This window comes from Balaenoptera physalus, assembly GCF_965194825.1.
Source record: "Balaenoptera physalus genome assembly, chromosome: 2".
Classification (NCBI taxonomy): domain Eukaryota; kingdom Metazoa; phylum Chordata; class Mammalia; order Artiodactyla; family Balaenopteridae; genus Balaenoptera; species Balaenoptera physalus.
The window spans coordinates 38,229,742-38,251,122 of NC_138883.1; the positions used below are offsets into that span (position 1 = coordinate 38,229,742).

The following is a 21,381-nucleotide window of genomic DNA, read 5'->3' on the forward strand; positions in this document are numbered from 1 at the left end:
GATCCTTTTAATGTGCTGTTGGATTCTGTTTGCTAGTATCTTGTTGAGGATTTTTGCATCTATGTTCATCAGTGATATTGGCCTGTAGTTTTCTTTTTCTGTGACATCTTTGTCTGGTTTTGGTGTCAGGGTGATAGTGGCCTCATAGAATGAGTTTGGGGGTGTTCCTCCCTCTGCTATATTTTGGAAGAGTTTGAGAAGGATAGGTGTTAGCTCTTCTCTAGACGTTTGATAGAATTCGCCTGTGAAGCCATCTGGTCCTGGGCTTTTGTTTGTTGGAAGATTTTAAATCACAATCTCAATTTCAGTGCTTGTGATTGGTCTGTTTGTATTTTCTATTTCTTCCTGGTTCAGTCTCAGAAGGTTGTGCTTTTCTAAGAATTTGGCCATTTCTTCCAGGTTGTCCATTTTATTGGCATATAGTTGCTTGTAGTAATCTCTCATGATCCTTTGTATTTCTGCAGTGTCAGTTGTTACTTCTCCTTTTTCATTTCTAATTCTATTGATTTGAATCTTCTCCCTTTTTTTCTTGATGAGTCTGGCTAATGGTTTATCAATTTTGTTTATCTTCTCAGAGAACCAGCTTTTAGTTTTATTGAACCTTGCTATCGTTTCCTTCATTTCTTTTTCATTTATTTCTGATCTGATCTTTATGATTTCTTTCCTTCCACTAACTTTGGGTTTTTTTTGTTCTTCTTTCTCTACTTGCTTTAGTTGTAAGGTTAGGTTGTTTATTTGAGATGTTTCTTGTTTCTTGAGGTAGGATTGTATTGCTATAAACTTCCCTCTTAGAACTGCTTTTACTGCATCCCATAGGTTTTGGGTCGTCGTGTTTTCATTGTCATTTGTTTCTAGGTAATTTTTGATTTCCTCTTTGATTTCTTCAGTGATCTCTTGGTTATTAAGTAGTGTGTTGTTTAGCCTCCATGTGTTTGTATTTTTTACAAATTTTTTCCTGTAATTGAAGCCTAGTCTCATAGCGTTTTGGTCAGAAAAGATACTTGGTACGATTTAAATTTTCTTAAATTTACCAAGGCTTGATTTGTGAGCCAAGATATGATCTATCCTGGAGAATGTTCCATGAGCACTTGATAAGAAAGTGTATTCTGTTGTTTTTGGATGGAAAGTCATATAAATATCAATTAAATCCATCTTGTTTAATGTATCATTTAAAGCTTGTGCTTCCTTATTTATTTTCATTTTGGATGATCTGTCCATTGGTGAAAGTGGGGTGCTAAGTTCCCCTACTATGATTGTGTTAGTGTTTATTTCCCCTTTTATGGCTGTTAGCATTTGCCTTATGTATTGAGGTGCTCCTATGTTGGGTGCATAAATATTTACAATTGTTATATCTTCTTCTTGGATTGATCCCTTGATCATTATTTAGTGTCCTTCTTTGTCTCTTGTTATAGTCTTTATTTTAAAGTCTATTTTGTCTGATATGAGAATTGCTACTCCAGCTTTCTTTTGATTTCTGTTTTCATGGAATATCTTTTTCCATCCCCTCACTTTCTGTCTGTAGGTGTCCCTAGGTCTGAAGTGGGTCTCTTGTAGACAGCATATATACGGGTCTTGTTTTTGTATCCATTCAGCCAGTCTGTGTCTTTTGGTGGAAGCATTTAATCCATTTACATTTAAGGTAATTATTGATATATATGTTACTATTACCATTTTCTTAATTGTTTTGGGTTTGTTATTGTAGGTCTTTTCCTTCTCTTGCGTTTCCTGCCTAGAGAAGTTCCTTTAGCATTTGTTGTAACGCTGGTGTGGTGGTGATGAATTCTCTTAGCTTTTGCTTGTCTGTAAGGGTTTTAATGTGTCTGTCGAATCTGAATGAGATCTTTTCTAGGTAGAGCAATCTTGGTTGTAGGTTTTTCCCTTTCATCAGTAAATATTCCTGCCACTCCCTTCTGTCTTGCAGAGTTTCTGCTGAAAGATCAGCTGTTAACCTTACGGGGATTCCCTTGTATGTTATTTGTTGTTTTTCCCTTGCTGCTTTTTTTTTTTTTTTTAAAGATTGATTGATTGATTGATTGATTGATTGATTGATTGCTGTGTTGGGCCTTCGTTTCTGTGCGAGGGCTTTCTCTAGTTGCGGCGAGCGGGGGCCACTCTTCATCGCCGTGCACGGGCCTCTCACTATCGTGGCCTCTCTTGTTGCGGAGCACAGGCTCCAGATGTGCAGGCTCAGCAGCTGTGGCTCACGGGCCTAGTTGCTCCGCGGCATGTGGGATCTTCCCAGACCAGGGCTCGAACCCGTGTCCCCTGCATTAGCAGGCAGATTCTCAACCACTGCGCCACCAGGGAAGCCCCTCCCTTGCTGCTTTTAATATTTTTTCTTTGTATTTAATTTTTGATAGTTTGATTAATATGTGTCTTCGCGTGTTTCTCCTTGGATTTATCCTGTATGGGACTCTCTGTGCTTCCTGGACTTGATTAACTATTTCCTTTCCCATATTAGGGAAGTTTTCAACTATAATCTCTTCAAATATTTTCTCCATCCCTTTCTTTTTCTCATCTTCTGGGACCCCTATATTTCGAATGTTGGTGTGTTTAATGTCATCCCACAAGTCTCTGAGACTGTCCTCAATTCTTTTCGTTCTTTTTTCTTTATTCTGCTCTGCAGCAGTTTATTCCACTACTTTATCTTCCAGGTCACTTATCCGTTCTTATGCCTCAGTTATTCTGCTATTGATTCCTTCTAGAGAATTTTTAATTTCATTTATTGTGTTGTTCATCATTGTTTGTTTGCTCTTTAGTTCTTCTAGGTCCTTGTTAAACGTTTCTTGTATTTTCTCCATTCTATTTCCAAGATTTTGCATCATCTGTACTATCGTTACTCTGAATTGTTTCTCAGGTAGACTGCCTGTTTCCTCTTCATTTGTTTGGTCTGGTGGGTTTTTACCTTGCTCCTTCATCTGCTGTGTGTTTCTGTGTCTTCTCATTTTGCTTAACTTACTGTGTTTTGGGTCTCCTTTCTGCAGACTGCAGGTTCATAGTTCCCATTGTTTTTGGTGTCTGCCCCCAGTGTTGGTTCAGTGGGTTGTGTAGGCTCCCTGGTGGAGGGGACTAGTGCCTGTGTTCTGGTGGATGAGGCTGGATCTTTTCTTTCTGCTGGGCAGCACCGCATCCGGTGGTGTGTTTTGGGGGTGTCTGTGACCTTATTATGATTTTAGACAGCCTTTCTGCTAATGGTTGGGGTTGTGTTCCTGTCTTGCTAGTTGTTTGGCATGGGGTCTCCAGCACTGTAGCTTGCTGGTCATTGAGTGGAGCTGGGTCATAGCATTGAGATGGAGATCTCTGGGGGAACTTTCGCCGTTTGATATTATGTGGAGCTGGGAGTTCTCTGGCGGACCAATGTCCTGGACTCGGCTCTGCCACCTCAGAGGGACAGGCCTGACACCCAGCTGGAGCACCAAGACCCTGTCAGCCACACGGCTTGGAAGAAAAGGGAGAAAAAAAAGAAAGAAAGAAAGAAAGAAAAAAAAAATAAAATAATTAAAATAAAAAATAAAAAAAATTATTAAAAAGTTTAAAAGTAATTAAAAAAAAGAAAAAAATAAGAAAGGAGAGAGCAACCAAACCAAAAAACAAATCCACCAATGATAGCAAGTGCTAAAAACTGTACTGAAAAAAACAAACAAAAAAACAAACGGACAGACAGAACCCTAGGACAAATGGAAAAAGCAAAGCTGTACAGACAAAGTCACACAAAGAAGCATACACATACACACTCACAAGAAGAGAAAAAGGAAAAAAAAAAATATTGTTGCTCCCGAAGTCCACCGCTTCAATTTTGGGATGATTCGTTGTCTATTCAGGTATTCCACAGATTCAGGGTACATCAAATTGATTGTGGAGATTCAATCCGCTGCTCCTGAGGCTGCTGGGAGAGATTTCCCTTTCTCTTCTTTGTTCGCACAGCTCCCGGGGTTCAGCTTTGGATTTGGCTCCGCCTCTGCATGTAGGTTGCCTGAGGGCATCTATTCTTCACCCAGACAGGACGGGGTTAAAGGAGCAGCTGATTCGGGGGCTCTGGCTCACTCAGGCCGGGGGGAGGGAGGGGTACGGAATGCGGGGCGAGCCTGCGGCGGCAGAGGCTGACATGATGTTGCAACAGCCTGAGGCGTGCCATGTGTTCTCCCGGGAAAGTTGTCCCTGGATCATGGGACCCTGGCAGTGGCGGGCTGCACAGACTCCCGGGAGGGGAGGGGAGGAGAGTGACCTGTGCTTGCACACAGGCTTCTTGGTGGCGGCAGCAGCAGCCTTAGCGTCTCATGCCCGTCTCTGGGGTCCGCGCTGGTAGCCGCGGCTCGTGCCCGTCTCTGTAGCTCCTTTAAGCAGCCCCTGAATCCCCTCTCCTCGCGCACCAGGAAACAAAGAGGCAAGAAAAAGTCTCTTGCCTCTTCGGCAGCTCCAGACTTTTTCCCAGACTCCCTCCCGTCTAGCTGTGGCGCACTAGCCCCCTTCAGGCTGTGTTCACGCCGCCAACCCCCGCCCGCCCCGGCAGGTGAGCAGACAAGCTTCTTGGGCTGGTGAGTGCTGGCCGGCACCGGTCCTCTGTGTGGGAATCTCTCCGCTTTGCCCTCCGCACCCCTGTTGCTGCGCTCTCCTTCATGGCTCCGAAGCTTCCCCCTCCGTCTCTGCCAGTGAAGGGGCTTCCTAGTGTGTGGAAACCTTTCCTTCTTCACAGCTCCCTCCCAGAGGTGCAGGTCCTGTCCCTATTCTCTTGTCTCTGTTTTTTCTTTTTTCTCTTGCCCTACCCAGGTACGTGAGGAGTTTCTTGCCTTTTGGGAAGTCTGAGGTCTTCTGCTAGCGTTCAGTAGGTATTCTGTAGGAGCTGTTCCACATGTAGATTTATTTCTGATGTATTTGTGGGGAGGAAGGTGATCTCCACGTCTTACTCTAACGACATCTTGAAGGTCTCCTCACATGTTTCTTTTTGAATTATGGTTTTCTCTGGGTATATGCCCAGTAGTGGGATTGCTGGGTCATATGGTAGTTCTATTTTTAGTTTTTTAAGGAACCTCCATACTGTTCTGCATAGTGGCTATAGCAATTTACATTCCCATCAACAGTGTAGGAGGGTTCCCTTTTCTCCACACCCTCTCCAGCATTTATCGTTAATAGATTTTTTGATGGTGGCCATTCTGACTGGTGTGAGATGATACCTCATTGTAGTTTTGATTTGCATTTCTCTAATGATTAGTGATGTTGAGCATCTTTTCATGTGTTTGTTGGCAATCTTTATATCTTCTTTGGAGAAATGTCTATTTAGGTCTTCTGCCCTTTTTCAATTGGGTTGTTTCTATTGTTCATTTTCGATAGTTTGTTTTTGAAGGAATAAAGTAGAAGGCTTAGGGCTAGAGCTTCATATATTTAAATATATTAATAGAGGTAGTTTGTGACTTTATAAGTACCTGGATGCATTTTCTTCTAGCTACATAGACTCTTTACAATACTGCTCTGTGGTGAGGAGTGATGCTGGTGGTTACTTGTGGTCATGACACATTTGCATAGCATGCAACTGCCATTACCTATTTAATAATGTTATCTACTTAATAATCCATTTAAAACCTGGGCTATAAATCAGAAGTGGCTGCCATGATAAAGGAAGATTTAATGGAAGCAAATTTATTATTTTGCACAGTGGTTTTTAACCATTTTTAGATCTTGGAAGTCTTTTGAAAATCTTGTGAAGTCAACTGGCTCTTTTCCCCAATTGGGCTCACACATACAAAGTGTTGCAGAAAATTCAGGGGATTTAGAGGACTCCCCTCTCCCCCGCCCCTTTCCCCCAGCCCATTCAAGGATGACCCAAATTTAAACTCATGATTCTGGAGCTCAACTGTATAGTTAAAGTGGTCCAGTCATTCAGTCCTTCAACCATTCATTCATGAGCTAGACTCTAGGCATTGTGAGAGGCACTGATTTTTAACTCTCCTGATGGTAATAATCTTGTTCAAATTCAAGAGTGCATTTTCATCTTGAAATTAAAAGCATAACTCACATACTGCATGTCGATAACTTATGCTTTTTATGGATTTAGGACTAATTTGGTGTGTCCCAAGAGGATAAACAGCAACTACTGAGTTTCATCCATATTTCTCTTGCTTTAATACAGCTTTTCTTAATTTCCCTTTAGTTATCCATTTTCATTCTTATCTTTATAATTATAGTCACACCATTATAGTCACATCATCTTTCCCCCTGAATCTTTATTTCTAACATTTCTTTGTGCTTCAATATAGCAATCATCTTCAGTGCTACACAGTGTTCTACTAAATAGATGTACGTCTCTAATGTTGGACATAAAGGTTATTTCCAATTTTACACTCTTTGGAGAATGTTGCAAATGACTGCTTTAAGTAGTTTTTTCAGTCTTGTCTTAGATTAGTTTCTTAGGATAGATTCTCAAGGATGAGAGCAATGGTTCATTCATTCATGACATTTTTATTAAGCACCTGTTATGTGCTAGGCAGGGTCAAAGGCTTGGCCTTTTCCATGACACTTGATTTGCTTTGACATTCTTTCCATTCGTGCTAGAGAACTACTTAACCAGTTGAGTTGACTATTAATTGTTCAGCCTAATAGATCCTTGCTTCCTCATTACTCATGGTGAATGTTTAGAAGTACACTAAATGTTTAGAAGTATACTAAAGCGTTGTAAGGAAGGCAGATCTGAAGAAATGGCAGTGTGTGGCTAAGTGAGATGTACATGCCTTTAGAACTATTTGCCGTTTGGATTATTTACACAATTCAACATTCTTTTGATGGGATGATAATTGAGAGATGAAGCTTTGACCAAAAGAGAGGTTTTAGAACACTGTGCAGAGTTAAACATCTTAGGTTAAATAACCTAGGTTTATTTAAATCACTCAAAAATTTAAATTTAAATTTGGTTAAAGCAAAACCAAAACATACGGTTTTATTATATATCCAAACCTTTATTTTGTGAACATTTATTGGATGCCCCCTATGTGCAAAGAAAACAAATGTGAATATGACATTGCATATTAGTAATTAGTGGGAAGAGACAAATATGTAAACAAATACTTGCTGCAGCCCATGGTGGGCACCATAAGAGTGTTTATGTGTCAGAGAGTTCAGAGGAACAGAAGTTTGTGTCCTTTTACCCAGATTTTTTATTACAGAAAACATTCTTCTCCTCTCCTCCCCTCCCTTCCCCTCCTCTCCTCTCTTCCCCTCACCCTCTCCCTCTCCCTCTCCTCTCCTCTTTTCTCTCTCTCTCTCTTATTTTTTTATTAATTTTTATTGAAGTATAGTTGTCCTTCCTCCCTCCCTCCCTGCCTCCCTTCCTTCCTTGATTTACTTTCACATCTTGGGAGAGGAAAATAAAACTTGTTACAGAGTACAGTAAATATAAATGACGCGCTTGGGATGAAAACTCAACTCAGTTTCTGAAATACATGTATAGTTTAATGAAGATTCAAAAACAAGTAATTAAAAGATTTTTGCTCTTTTGATTACAGTATGACTGGCTGGTTGAAGAGAAGTCATTGGTTGATGGTTATTTGAAAAGTCACCAGTTTCTTTGTAAACATAATTTTTAATAATCATTGGAAGGGACAAAAGTAAAATAATATAACTGTGCATGCTGTAATTAGCCATAGCAAAAATATTCTAATATGATAATTTTTTTTTTTCAGTCATCTAAGCTAAAGGAGAGCAAAAGAGGTAGTCTGCCCACTTTTCTAGAACACTGTAGTGGAGCCTGACAGCCTGGGTTCAGTCATAACTGCTGGTTCCTAATGGCAACCTCAGATCTCAGCATCCATGCTGCTAGTTCCTCAGTGGTAAATTGGGGAGTGATAGTACCCACTTCAGTGCTGCTCTGTGCTCATCTTTGTCCACCTCAGAGCAACATTTGCTGCTGATGTCCTCTTTTTCCTTCTTAAGACACTCTTCTCTCCTAGCTCCTAAGACCCCCAAACTCTACTGTTTTTTTCTCCTACCTCCTACTCCTTTTCATTTGCCTTTCTTGGCCTTTTTTTTTTTTTTTCCTGTCTGGTTTCTAAATGTTGGATACCTCAGGGTCCTTTCCCTTCTTTCTATTCATTCCTTTCCAAGGAGATCCCTTAGTCCCATGGCTTTAAATATCACCTACATGCTGATGAATCCCTGTATGTCTCCAGTCCTGACCTATCCAGCTCTGAGGTACAGATTCATGTGCCTGATTGGCTCCTGGATATTGCTCCTTTAACATATTTCTAACTGGATCTCTGGATCTCCCCACCAAGGCAGGGAAACAAAGAAAACTTCCCTTTCCCAGTCATCTCCATCTTTGGTAAACGACCTTATATCTGTGACTCATCCTTGAATCTTTCCTTTCGTTCACCCCATACATCCAAGCCAGCAGCAAATACTACCTCCAGAATATATTTTGAATCAGTCTATTTCTGTCTTCTCTGCTAGCCATCATCATGTCTTGCCACTTCCACAGACTTCTAACTTGTCCCCTTCCTGTCTGTTCTATACATAGCTGCCAGAGTGTTTTTTTTTTTTTTAAGTAAAAACCAAACCACGTCACTTCTCTGTTTAGATCCACTGGTGGCTTCCCATTGCGCTTAGAATAAAATCAAATCTTCTTTCCATAGCTTACACATCTGGGTTCAGTTTCCATATCTAGAAAATAGGGATAATCATGACTTTAACTAGAATATGAACTCCTGGAAGGCACAGATTTTTATCTGCTTTGTTCATTGCTATTGTCCCAGTGCCCAGAACAGTGTGTGCACATAATGGGCACTTAATAATTATTTGTTGAATGAGTAAACACATTCAGATTATATGGGCCTCCAGAAGCCTTTCTTTTTCCCTCTTCCAGAGCAACATATTATAGCTTCGTATTTTCTACTTTATACAGAAAGTCCAGCAAAGGCTTCTGGTGCAATCTCCCCCCCCCCCTTTTTTTTCCTGGGCCGCAGCGGCGGCTTGCAGGATCTTAGTTCCCCAACCAGGGATTGAACCCGGGCCCTCCGCAGTGAAAGCTCGGAGTCCTAACCACTGGACCACCAGGGAATTCCAGGGAATTTTTTAGATCTGAGGATACATTTAGGTCATTAGGAGAGGATAGATAAGTAATAGAACAAGAAACAGAATAGAAATTGGAAGGAACCCTGGGTAGGTTACTGCAAAATAGTAGCAACAGCATTTTAAAAATAAGCATTTTACCATAGAAATCTTGGAATATATGCAGATAGTAAAATGAATCCTCGTCTCTTCATAGCCCAGTTTCAACAGTTATCAACTCATGGCCATTCTTTGAGCATCCAGGATTTAATCTGGAAATTTCCCATGGTAAAGGAATACCTGGTCTATAGACATTTGTATTACAGATGTATCTTACCCTGGACATTGTTACTATTTTGTAAACCAACTGAGAACAGATTAGATACGATTTTAAGAACTCCAGGTTCTGGCTTCCCTGGTGGCGCAGTGGTTGAGAATCTGCCTGCCAATGCAGGGGACACGGGTTTGAGCCCTGGTCTGGGACGATCCCACATGCCGCAGAGCGACTAGGCCCGTGAGCCACAATTGCTGAGCCTGCGCATCTGGAGCCTGTGCTCCGCAACAAGAGAGGCCGCGATAGTGAGAGGCCCGTGCACCTTGATGAAGAGTGGCCCCCACTTGCCGCAACTAGATAAATAAATAAATAAAATTAAAAAAGAACTTCAGGTTCTGAAATATCTTTTCTGATTTGCTTTTTGTAGATGCCTGAAATTTTTCTATTAGTATAACTGTAAATTTGCAAATCGTGAATAAGCCTGAGAAGGGAAATACATGAAGCCCATTAGCAGTTATTTATGTTTTAGTGTAAACTGATTAATTAGGAGCACGCTTGACTGGTACGTAACGAAGCACAAGCTTTGACAGAAGGCATAAGATCACAGGGACCTGGGGTGGGGAAGGCCTTATAAGGGCTACAAGTACTGTTCAAGAGGGTGCTGCTCTGCTATCTTCCGTCTTTTCCTGGAGGTGGTTCTGGCCTCAAAGCCTATAGAAAGAGTTCTCCTTCCAGTCTGGTGGTGTTCCTGTCATCTGTCGTCTGGGTTCCCTTCTGCTGGCCGCAAAGACCTTGTGTAAGGCTGCTGAGGAGGTGATTCCATTCTAGCTAACTCTGCTGCTTGTTTATTTTTAGGTGTCTTGCAATATATTCAGAACTCTCCCTCCTAGTGACAGCAATGAATTTGATCCAGAAGAAGATGAACCTACCCTTGAGGCATCGTGGCCACACTTACAGGTACTTTGAACTACCATTTGTTATAAAAGAAAGATCCATTAACTCATTAGCTGATTAGCATGGGAATCCCTTGAAGGCCTTATTCACCAAGAAATCAAGTTAGAGTACATTACTGGAAAGCTAGAGAATGCTTTTTATGTTTCTTACTGTTGATAATTAGGATGCCAAAAGAATAAAATGATAAGCATTATAAGGCTTTAGGGTGGGCCCTCCTGGGTTGCATGCTCAGCCAGCAGTTTTTATTAGAGCTTCTATGTGATCCTTCCTGCTGGAGGCTCAAACAAGAACAGAACTATTTTCACATTAATATTAGTTAGATGTGATTAGGTCACAGAGTACGTACCTCATTTTCAGCAGTTAGGTACCCGGGGGACTTTGAATGCCTGTCTTCATGATAACCACGAATGTGTTTCTTTATCCTGGAAGGGCAAAATCAAATTGCAATAGCTATTTCACAGTGTTGTAAGGAAGAGCAATAGCTGAGAAAAATCTTGTGCAAAGGCCAATTTTGCACTCTTGCACTGAGAAGGCCATGTTTTCCAATCATCCTCATGTGCCAGGACAGATTAGGACCACCCCTGCATCTCCTTTTCCAGCACCAGGCCCATTTGTATTGTATTTACTTATCCATACCAGCCCTTTTCCATCCTCCTTTCCTGGCTGTCTTCTTTCAAGGCCAGCATTTCTCAAATGAGTAGAACAAGGAAATGTGAGTGTAATGAACCTCAAAGGCATTTTTCCATTCAGTTAGAATGTCCTCAGAGGCTGGGTGACAACTAGTGAGGAGGGAAGGGGTGGTAGAGAAGGAATATGACCTTGTCCATTTTCACCCTAAGGCAGAAGTCACTGCATCTTGGTAGAAGTGTGCTCACGGTTATTAGTTGACTTTCTGAAGGGCAGAAAACTATGCAGCAGGGAGATAAGGCCTAGAGATATTCTAAGGGTTTATTTTTTTTCCCCACTTCAGAATTTTTGACATAAATTTGCAGCTTTCCCTGTCCTGCTTTGGCAGCTCAAGGTTGCTGCAGATGTACATGTAATGCTCTTTCCCCTAGTTATGTGGAGAGCTTTCAGGGGCTGTGTTTTCTCAACTCTTACCTAGGCATGTTATACATATGTATTCCTGCTACCAATGCCAAAATACAGAGTAAATTAGTTAAAACATTGTAGTTGATTTACTATCTTAGATGCTTGATTTTTTTAATAAGGTGCCAGACATACTATCTGTAATCTAAGAAATTTGCAAAACTACTTGTGCTTTTCATGGTGTATCCCAGATTGTGACAAAAAATCCAAAAAAAACCCAAAAAATGGAATTACTGTTTTGAATGGATGGACTTTTTGTCATGTCTTATTCTTGATGCTTGGCACCAGTTCACAGAAGTGCAGTATAGTCTGGAAGAAATTTAAAAAACAAAGCAAACAAAAAAGATACTTTTCTCAGAAAAGTCCTGCATCTTGTGGTTGAAAAGACAGGGAAGGAGATGTCTTCAAAGCTTCAACTTGTTGTCTTGTCTACATCCCAAAGAAGAGAGAGCAGACCATTCTTGCCATTTGCAGGAGCTTTTTGAATACTCTAAATCATGATCGCCATAGATATAAATTTCTCCTAAAGTATGATAAACTTTATCATACTCAATATTTAACTCAATATTTCAGTTAATCCTTCCTAAGCTTAATGACTCTATAAAATATGGGTCTAAATTAATTTCTAAAGCTATTAAGCAGAATTCTGCCACCAAAAATCTTGAGCTTACACTGTCTTTACTACAGGAACATTAACCATTAGTCACCTGCAACGCTTAAAACCAAAGCAACAGTGAGGAGTGATGCTGAGACCTGTACCCTTAATGGATCTAAAGTCACAAACTGTATTCCAAAACAGGCTGGTTTCATCTGTGTTGACATCTTGTTTCAGCCTGTAGTCCTCTCTCCCCTTCTTTAGCTCAGGGGGAAACATGACATAGGCTAGATCAGGTAAAGAAGCCTGTATGAGAAAAGAATGAATATATGTATATGTATAACAATCACTTTGCTGTACACCTGAAACTAACATAACATTATAAATCAACTATACTCCAATAAAATTAAAATAAATAAAAAAAAAAAGAAATCTACTCTTAAAATTCACGAATCAACCTTCATTCATAGCAAAGGCCAAGTCAGAAGGCACTATCTTTTGCTTTATGGAAGTGTTTGTACTGGCTCCTGACTTATCTCACGAATTCTGTGTTTTCTTTGTATATTCTGACTCCACAAATCAGTCACCTTTCCATTTTCACTAATAAGTGGTTTTAGTACTGACAAGAGCCCTTGTTGAATGTTTAAGAAAACTTCTTTTCTGTTCGTGATAGGTCATTCATGTCGTGGTGACCCATCACTAAATTCAACATTTTACTTTATGATTGATCCAACAATGGATTTTTTCAGACCCAAACAGCACTTTCTTCAGCCTTTTCACTTTTTCTTAACTCCAGCATTAGCAGCGTGCTGCTGATTCTGGCCCACATTTTGCAAGGAAGCACGGTGTTTATTACCAAATCTCTGACAATAGTAGAGAACAACAAAATCACATTATGGTTGTTGGGTGGTTGGCTAGGCTCATTGCCTCACTAGTTGTCTGCTCCTGCACACTCTGATTTTAATTGTGGCTCATATAGAATTACTCATTACAACAAATCATGGATCTTTGAGGATATTTAAAAATAAGAAAAAGTATTAAATCTACAAATTTTTAGTTGACATATGTCAAAAGGTCTACTGTATGTGTGTCATTTGATCTTTTCTATTATCTGCATTGGTATCTTTTAAACTGGTATCCCATGGTTACCATGGTTATTTTTTGCGTATTTTTTGAAATTGGGTCTGTTTTTCTAGTAGAATACGATTTTGTCGGACTTCCATTTACACTTAAGGGATTGTTTTTAATGCTTTACACTGGGGACTGAAAAACCAGAATGCTAAAGTCTTTTTACTCATGTTCCTTGAAGAATTCACTTATGTGACCTTGAAAAGTAATTTATCCTCCCCAGTCCCTAGTCTTTCCCTTTAGAAACTCAAGGGAGATTTTTGATTCTGAGGTAAAATCTGTCTATTAAAGTAGAGAACATTTATGCTTATTAATTAATATGTCTGAAGTGTTTCCATCAAACTTTTTAAAACCATACTGCTTTCAAGGGACCAGAGGGGAGAGGACATTTTGCCAATCCCACCGGAAAGCCCTGCTTGCCCACAAGTCAGGCCTGGAAGATGAGAATCTCTCCACTTTGTGGGAATCAAAAGAGAGATGAAACCCCTTTTTATGGGTTATTTGAACAAGGCTGATGTTCTGTTTGTAAAACCAAGAGTTGAAAGATTAGTGTATTGAAAAAAGAACAATTCTTCTAGGGGGTGTTTGAACTCAGGCATTATTATGACTAGAAGTACAATTTGGCAATGTTCAGATCACTGGGAAAGAAATTTCTTCTGAATTCAGAGTTCCAGAGAGAAAAACATAGTTTTATAAAGAAGTAAAATCCTAACGTGAATACCTAATATAAATGTTAGAGTCTGAAGTCACAAGGTCACCATGTGACACATTTAGGTTAGTGGTATCTGTAAACCCTTAAGGGGGGCCTGAGATCTAATTGTCAGTGGCCTGCAAGGTCAAAAGTAGTTTTATAATAATACTGTATTATTTGCTCCTTTCACTGTGTTGACATTTGCACTAATATTTGTAAAAGCAATGGTGTCATAACTAACACAAATAAGGCAGTTGCGCCCAACTGGTCTAGTAGTCATATTCTTCACTGCCATGCACTTACAATTAAAAAAAAAAGCCAATTTCAATCAAGAATGTCCTTGAAGAAGCAGCAAAAATTATTAATTTTATTAAATCTTGACCTTTGAGTACACATTAAAGATAATATTCTTCATGATGAAATGGGAAGTATGCATAAAGCACATCTGCTGCATACTGAATAGTTATCTTGTGCTAAAACATTTCTGTGATTGTTTGAGCTGCAAGCTAAACTAGCTGTTTTTTCATGAAGTGTCATTTTTACTTGAAAGAATACCTGACAAACTATGGTTGTTCTGACTTGGGTATTTGGTGGATGTTTTCTCTAAAACAAATGAACAATTGTTTTACTACTGATAAAATTAAAGCATTGAAGAAAAATATAGAATTAGAATTTTGGAAAAACTGTATCTTTCCTTTATCTGTTACCTTGAGCTTTACAGCTCCCCAAAGCTTAAAGACTTTTTTTTTTGATAAAGTTGGAGATATTAAGGAATGTGACTTTTATTGATACTATGTAATGAAATGTGTCAACATTTGTAAAATCTCCATAACTCAGTGAACCAATATTTTCCAGTTGGCCAATGAATGATGTCAGGCAATCATGCATGGGTAAAGATCATCCAAAGTGCAAGATAGATGATTGGAATTTAGTTTAATGGTATGAAAAATTCATTGATACAGTTTCAGATTCTACAACTGCAACTTTTCTTCAAGAAATGACTGTCGAGTTCTGGTGTAGTATCAAAGAAAAGTATCCACAATTACGTGAAAAAACTATGAACATACTTTCCCTTTTTCATGCTAGTAGATTTGTGTGAAGCTCAATTTTCTTTATATACTTTAACCAAAACAGTATATTACGACAGCTTGAATATGGAGGCAGATAAGATTCTGTCTTTTCATATGCTGTTAAAGAGATTTACAAAAATAAAAAACAGTGCTTCTCTCCCTAGTAACTTTTTTGGAAAATAAATTTGTTTTTCACAAAAATATGTTAGTTATGTTAACATGTGATATATTTTATTGTTCTAAAATAATAAATATATTAAATTTTCTCAATTTTTATTTCTACTTTCATATATATATCTCACGTAAACAGAAAGCTTTCTTGAGTCTTCAATAATTTTTCAGTGTAAAGGAGTGAGACTAAAAAGTTTGAGAATGCTGTTTTAGGCAATAATGACAGTAATGACAGTGGTGATATGTGTTAATCACTGTGCAGAGGGCAATATATATATGTAAAATCACATTTAATCTCAGGGATTATCATCCCCATTATACAGTTGAAACAACAGACTTTTAGAGAAATTAACTTGCCTAGGGTCACACAGTTAGTAAGGGGTAGAGCTAGGCTTTCAACGCAGTGTCTACCTGTCTCCTGAAAGTCCTGGTTTTGATATACTGTTGTATACTACACCAGGATTTAATGTATACTTTAACATAGATTTATTTTGCAAAGAGCGTAAACAGTGATCCCCCACGGTTTATCAAAACGGTTATTTGAGGTTGACTCTGCAGATGAGACTATTCTTACTCTTTGCAGATGAGAATATCCTGATACACCATCATATATTGCTTAGAGGAGTGAAAATTGCCATAAACTCTCTAAAAGGAAATTGGTAATGAATGTTGAAAATCCTGACATGTTTGGATATCTTTTGATCTAACAATTCTACTTTTAGAAATATTTCCTCATGAAATAATTGAACACGTGCACACTGATGCATGTTATATAATGTACATTCTGGCATAATTTAATAGAGAAGTAATTTTAAAACTACTTAAGTGTCTAAGCATAGGATATTGGTTAAATTAATTATGAGTATTGGAATTATTCATTATAAATATGTATAATGGACTGCTTGTAGTTTAAGAATGATGGCTTAGATATTGTTGGCATAGATTGTCCACAATATATTGTTTAGATTGTAAAAGTAGTTTTAAAACTATATTATTTATATATATATATTTATAGTACATTGGTATATTGTAGACGTATAGAGAAAAATTGGGAGTTTTATACATTAAAGTGTTAACAGTGGTTAACTCTTAATGGTGAGATTATGGGAGATTTTTATTTGCTCTCTTTGGCTGTGTTTCCAGATTTTAAATTTAAAAAGTTAAAAATCGTAACAGCAGCTGTGAGCTACAAGAAAGGCTAGCACTGCTAGTTGAATGATATTAAAACCTACTAAACCCCTTGTCAGTTTTAGTATTAGAGCTTTTTAAGGTTTTTGATACTATTCTCAGTGAATTATATTTTGAAATTAACGATAACCTATTTGTTGCAGCTTGTATATGAGTTTTTCATACGATTTTTGGAAAGCCAAGAATTCCAACCCAGCATTGCCAAAAAATACATAGATCAGAAATTTGTATTACAGGTAAGCACATTATTGTGGTTGCATGTATTTGTTTTTCAGTTGATAACAATTTATCTCATTTTCTCTTGATGTTTGTTACAAAATCTTACAGTGACAGTTATATCACCCTGTAAACAAATATATACACATAAGTTAGTTTTCATTATTGCCCATTAAAAGTAATGGGTACCTCTTTAATTTATTGTGTTGGAAATTAATTACATTTTAAACAACAAGGAATGCTAATGCCTAAATCCCTGCAGTTTCCTTTCTTAAAGTTTAATTATAAAGGAATTTCATTTGTATAACCCTAGTTTGTGTGAATCTGCTTGAAAACTTCTATTTGCATAAGGATTTTAAACTATTTCATACATCTGTTAAAAGTGAGTAGGCATGGTCTAGAGCATAGGTAAGCTTTAATAAATAATCAAAGTCAGGGTACTGGTGAGCTTTCACAACTAGGAAGTAGCACAGCTTAACACTTTAAGATTCCCTTGAAGAGATTAACTCTCACCTATCTGTTTGGAACTTTTCAGGGTACCTACGTACTTTTCTTGATTTGTCATTTTACATTTTATAACTGTAAATCATATATTTTTACCCTGGAATTGGGTACTTTCATGGCCCTGAATATTTAGGTAGTACCTCCTTGCTCTTGTTAACATTCATCTATAAAACTGCGTACTTGAGCCAACTGACGTATGCATTGTTGTAACTCCTTTCTAAGTGATTAATGAGATGCCTTATGTGGAAAAGAATAAATATCTCCTAGTGAGCCAATATGCAGAACTTCAAATTTAAAGCATTACTTTGGAGAAAATTGATCTCCTATGCCTTACTTGGATAAAGGTTGATAACCTCATTGATGACCTCATTCCCCCTCCTTAAATTAATACATTTAGAATTCTGGACATACTAAGTTGAGAAGCCTTGTAAAAGTGAGATTTGATATATAGCTAGAGAGGTAGTAGATAAATAGGTAGATTCATGGATCACTTGGAAATAGATTGATCCAGACCCTTATCCCAAGTAGGTAAAATGCATTTCAGGCAAAACAAAAGCAAGACATAACAGGTCTGTGTTTGTATTGGAAAGTCCTTGCATTTCTGTAGCACTGTATAGTTGTCAGAGCACCTTTACATGCATTATTTAATTTGATTTATACAGCGATCTAGAGGAGACATGGCTAAGTTTTGTGCCCATTTTATAGATGAATAAATCTGAGGTCTAGAAAAGTTATCCAGGTTTCCCCAGCACATTTCCTATTCTGGTTTTCTGTCCATTAAACCATGATGCCTCCTTGTGATTCCCTTTACCATAACTTGGAATGACTTCAACACAGGAGTAGCCCCCGTCTCTCAACACTGATGAAAAACAAGGTTCTCTTACATTTATGGTAAATTAAAGTGCCCGAGAGGATCAGCTAATGATTCAACAGTAGACACTGTGTTTAGTTGACATGGAAACAGGAAATCCTGCAAAGGGCCCAGTCAGTGTGCTCTCCGTGGTCGATGGGTACCGATAAAGCTCCTAAAATTAAAACAACAGAGAAACCCAGACTTGGAAGGGACATTCTGGGTTGTCTCTTCTAGTTCTTTACGCCGTGAATGAGTTTTCTTTGAGACCCTGATGGGGGTGACCTCTCCTTGCCCTTTTTCAGTGAGGAAGGGCCACATACTCAGGTAGATTGTTCCGTTTTTGTTAGAAAGTTATTTTTTATGTTGAATCTCCCTATACCTGATACCTTTTGGCCTTATTTCTTCAGAAGAGTCCCTTAGTATATCACTAGCCCAGGCATAACCTTTCAGGTCTTAGAACACAGCTTTTGTATTTACCTCTTGCCTCTTTTTCTCTAAAACAGCAGTTACAACTCAAATGCCTATGGGCTCATTTATAATAGTCTGGTGGCCAGATGTCAGCCAACAGGAGGCAGACCAGCTCCTACTGAAGGGAGCTTTGACTATACCTCTTTCTTCAGTTATTGCCAGACATTTTTTTTTTTTTTCCAAGAGAAATTTTTTTTCCCCAAATTCAGTTTTTTTGTGAAATTTTCTGATAGTTTTAAAATCCTGTTCAGAATGAATTAAAGCCATCTGTCTTCTGGATCTAGCCTACCAGCTGTCAGTGTGTGTTCTCTGCTCTAGACTGAGTCCTTAGTTCTGTCAACCCTGTCTCATTTGTCAGTTTTTGGTCTTCGGCATGTGTCCAATTTGTCTTCAAGGATGACATCTATGACATGTCTGAACATGGTGCCCTGAGCCTGGTCAGTCCAATGCAGCTTAGAGTTGAGGGTCTCCATTCCCTTGTCTGGATGCTAGGGTTCTTAAAGGGGAAGTCTCATTAGCTCTTCTTGCTGTTCCATGACACTGCTAACTTAGGTTAATAAGCTTGTGGTCTTAACTGACTTCTAATTTAGTTTTATGCATGTTGTCATAAACCCGTTTTCGTTTTTCCTTGTTCATTTTACAGTTTGCTTTTTTATCTAGGTGTAGGATCTGACATGTATTCCTATGGAATATCTTATCTCCCCAGCCTTCTGAAATCTTTCTGGATCTTGATTCTGTCATCCACCTTACTCACTGTGCCTTCCAATCACATCTGTGATTACTAGCGATTGGTCTCATTGATTAAAATTGTTAAACTAGCCAGGACTCAGGATAGAGGCCTGTGGCATGCCTTTAGCAACTTCCCTTTATTTTAGCACAGATTCACTAATAACAGTGTTTGGATTCCCTCCTTAAGCCAGTTAGAAATTTACCCTAGGATGGGGGCTTCCCTGGTGGCACAGTGGTTAAGAATCCGCCTGCCAATGCAGGGGACACGGGTTTGAGCCCTGGTCCAAGAGGATCTCACATGCTGCGGAGCAACTAAGCCCATGCACCACAACTACTGAGCCTGCACTCTGGAGCCCACTAGCCACAACTGCTGAGCCCACGTGCCACAACTACTGAAGCCCGCGCACCTAGAGCCCTTGCTCCGCAACAAGAGAAGCCACCGCAGTGAGAAGCCCATGCAGCACAATGAAGAGTAGCCCCCCACTCACAGCAACTAGAGAAAGCCTGCGTGCAGCAACGAAGACCCAACACAGCCAAAAATTAAATAAATAAATTTACTTTTTTAAAGAAGTATCTTAAAAAAAAAAGAAAAAGAAATTTACCCTAGGATGTCCTCATCCTCACATTTAAAAATTTTGTTTATAAGGAGAGTGTAGAGACTTCGTCAGATGTGATGGTAGAAGCCAGGACTTCATGTTTACAGCATTCTCCTCCTCTGTGGACCTTGGAACTTTATCATAAAAGGAATGCCAGAATTCCCTGGCTTTCCAGTGGTTAGGACTCTGCACTCTCACTGCCAAGGGCCCGAGTTTGATCCCTGGTCAGGGAACTAAGATCCCTCAAGCTGCGGGCACGGCCAAAAAGAATAATAATAATAAATAAAAAGAAAAAGAAATAAAAAGGAACGCCATTCGTCTGCCACGGGGCATTAGTGAACTTCTGGCGGCTACTGTTGGTTTACTGGTAATGTTGCCCTAAGTACTTGCAAATCATGGCATTGATCATCTGTCCCCAAGTTTTGTGAGAGACAAGTAATAAAGTGTAAATAGTGAAGCTCATCTACTTATGCTTTATGTTTTCAGTCCCTGCCTCATTTTTTCAACTTTTTTGCCTTCTTTATCTTCCCTCTGCTGGATCTGTTGATGAACTCAGCCTTTAGACCAGGGCTCACCTCAGCGCCTGCATCAGTTATGAAGGGGTCAGTCAGGGTATTGGTGGAATTAATGTCACCACTGAGTGGTACTTGAATGTAATCATGTGACTAACCAGTGCACTAATTTTCATGTTGGGGATAAGCTCTGGTTGCCTATCAGCTGCCATCTTCCAAATTACCCTGTTCATTCATGTTCGTAACCTGTAAAGTTGGCCTCCTATTCCTTTTCCTTCCCTAAGTTTGCCCCAACACCTTCTAGGAGTGGAGACTCAATCCCCTGCCTGCTTCTCCTAAGCTTCCTTCCTCAAGAGCTTTGGTCCCAACTTGAGACCTGATGGCAATGGGTGAGCCTTTTGGAGCTTGAGCGTTATTGCTGAGATTCTATTCTGTTATCCCCCATCCCACCCTACCGTCCTCTTCCTCTGACCACCATGCCTTAACTGTCCTTGAGCTGGCAGGTCCTTCGTATGTCTGTACCGCCTAGTCAGCTCATTCATTTTGCACACCCTCAGTTTTCCCTCTTTTTTCTCTACCCCATGGACTCCCAGGGTGCTACCTGGTCCTAGCCTGGTTTTCTTGTGCCATGGGAACCCTCATACTTTTCCCTTTTGCAAATCAGGATGACATTCACCTTATTCCTTTTCTTTGAGCAGATTTCTTATTCTCTGTGGATTCTCAAAGATCTCAAAAAGAGTTTTCAACTCAGAACTCTTTTATTTAGTACGACATAATTTATTCTAGCCACAAGATTTACACTTACTTTCTGTAGCAGCTAGCTGTATTCTTTACAGTCTGTTCTGACTCTGATTCCTGCATCCCCAAAAGCAAAATAAGAATTGGGCTATTTTAACAGGATGTAGTGGAGAGAAACTTAGAAGGCTCTGGATTGGAATCCTTACTCCCCTATGTACTGTAAGTATATTTTAGGAGCTAAGAATATGAGCTGTGGGATAAGAAGAAACTGCATTCAAACCCTGGCTTTTCTGCTTACTTGCAATGTGACTTTCAGCAAGTTAATACACGTGCTACCAAGCACGAGTTTCCTCATTCATGACATGTAGATAACAGAATAAGTGAGATACTGTTCAGTAAAATAAGATATACCCCCAAACTGACAACTGTTAAATCTTCTTAATTGAATTGGCACTATGGATACAAACACAGGCTCCCTACCTTCAGTCTTAAACAGGTACTGAAAACTTGGGCAGATAATTGACTATTTTGAGCCTCAGTGTTTTCTTCTGTAAAATGACAATAACAGTCGT

General features: G+C 39.2%; 1 protein-coding gene across 3 annotated transcripts in view; it reads left to right on the plus strand.

Moving 5' to 3' along the window:
- PPP2R5E (protein phosphatase 2 regulatory subunit B'epsilon) overlaps window positions 1-21,381 on the plus strand; it is a 151,372-nt gene that overhangs the window by 99,481 nt on the left and 30,510 nt on the right. For 2 of the 3 annotated variants that reach the window (XM_082442714.1, XM_082442715.1), the window contains exons 4-5: window positions 10,163-10,264; window positions 16,337-16,429. In XM_082442714.1, the coding sequence (XP_082298840.1) occupies window positions 10,163-10,264; window positions 16,337-16,429 (195 nt within the window). The remainder of the gene's footprint in view (window positions 1-10,162; window positions 10,265-16,336; window positions 16,430-21,381) is intronic. The other variant, XM_082442716.1, reaches the window with a different exon arrangement.